This window comes from Hipposideros armiger, unplaced genomic scaffold (genome assembly GCF_001890085.2).
Source record: "Hipposideros armiger isolate ML-2016 unplaced genomic scaffold, ASM189008v1 scaffold_1132, whole genome shotgun sequence".
Lineage (NCBI taxonomy): Eukaryota > Metazoa > Chordata > Mammalia > Chiroptera > Hipposideridae > Hipposideros > Hipposideros armiger.
Window position 1 is genome coordinate 385,711 of NW_017732482.1, and position 1,261 is coordinate 386,971.

The following is a 1,261-nucleotide window of genomic DNA, read 5'->3' on the forward strand; positions in this document are numbered from 1 at the left end:
TCTATGAATTTCCCTAGGATGTGAATAGCAGAATAGAACTGTATTGGAACTAGGAGAAGAACAAAAGGGAGGACGTGTGGGGGAACAGACCTAGATGATGAAAACAGGGACAGGGGATTGAGAAAGGAAGAAGATAAGGGGGTCAGGTTTAAGGGCAGATGGGAAGTAAAGAAGAGTTAGCAGCCAAGTTGATCCTTGCTTGTAGATGTGGGTCTAAGATACAGATGGCGTGCCGTAAGAATTAAGATGACAAGTTAGATTTAGGAAGATGGAGATAGAATAGATGTAGAAAGGGGAAACAGTAGTAGGAAGGTTGAGTATATGTCTTCTCCATTGGCAGTGCAAGAACAAAGTCTCCCTTCAAAACCTGTCAATGGTGCTTCGCCAGCTGCGGACTGACTCTGGAGATGAACATTCTCGCCATGTCATGGACAGTGTCCGACAGGCCAAGTTGGCTGTGCAGATGGATATCCACGATGGCCGCTCCTGGTGTGAGTGCTCTCAAAAGATCTCCAAGAGGGGTCTAGAGCAGGGGTTCTCAAGCATGGCTGTATACCAGAGCCCAAATGTTGAGGCTGCCTCTCAGTATGAAGCCAGGGTATCTTTGTTTTGAAGAAGCCCGCAAGGTATTCTGATGAGCTGCTATTCTAGGAACTCTCGGATCTTTTAATCCAAGAGAGGAGGCTTGTGTTTCCACATAAGCAAGGTGGGGCACTTGTGCAGTGTGTTCAGGTTTCTCCTTCAGGTCCATGTTTGCCTCTTTATCCCAGTGGAATGTGGGGTATAGTAAATAGAGTGTCATCATTGGTTTGTGTCAGGTGTGAGGCCTTTCAAATAGACTTTTGAGGGTGACCAAAATAGGTCGTATCTTGAACTTGAGCTCTGAGACGACCCACCACTGTTGCAGGTTTTTTCTCCTCCCTTAGGTGGGACAGGATGGCTAGAGTGGGCTGGAGGTGGGTATTTCTCTCCTTTAGGTCAGTTACACTCTGGTTAACTTGTTTCCCCAGAGAGCAGGCATTATAAAGCCTTAAGAACAAAGTGCTCTAGCATATTTCAAAATGGTTCCTTTTACCCCTCCCCCTCCCCCTGCGGGAAGCACGAGGGGTTTTTTTCCTCCGATATTTGCTGTGGGAACCTGATCAAGCTCCTGGAGGTAAATCACAATATTATGGGGGCCCCTTATGATTGGGACCCCTGGAGTTTTTAACTCCTAGATTTGTCCATGTTAAGCCTCCAGTAATTCATCAATTACAGTTCA

The 1,261-nt window shown here is 46.5% G+C and overlaps 1 protein-coding gene across 1 annotated transcript in view; it reads left to right on the forward strand.

The window, feature by feature from the left end:
- The window catches only part of TTC5 (tetratricopeptide repeat domain 5), a 23,417-nt gene extending 22,724 nt beyond the window's left edge, over window positions 1–693 (forward strand). Inside the window, exon 4 of the mRNA XM_019632392.1 lies at window positions 341–693. Within this exon, the coding sequence (XP_019487937.1) occupies window positions 341–613 (273 nt within the window). The 3' untranslated portion in view covers window positions 614–693. The remainder of the gene's footprint in view (window positions 1–340) is intronic.
- The last annotated feature ends 568 nt before the right edge of the window (window positions 694–1,261 follow it).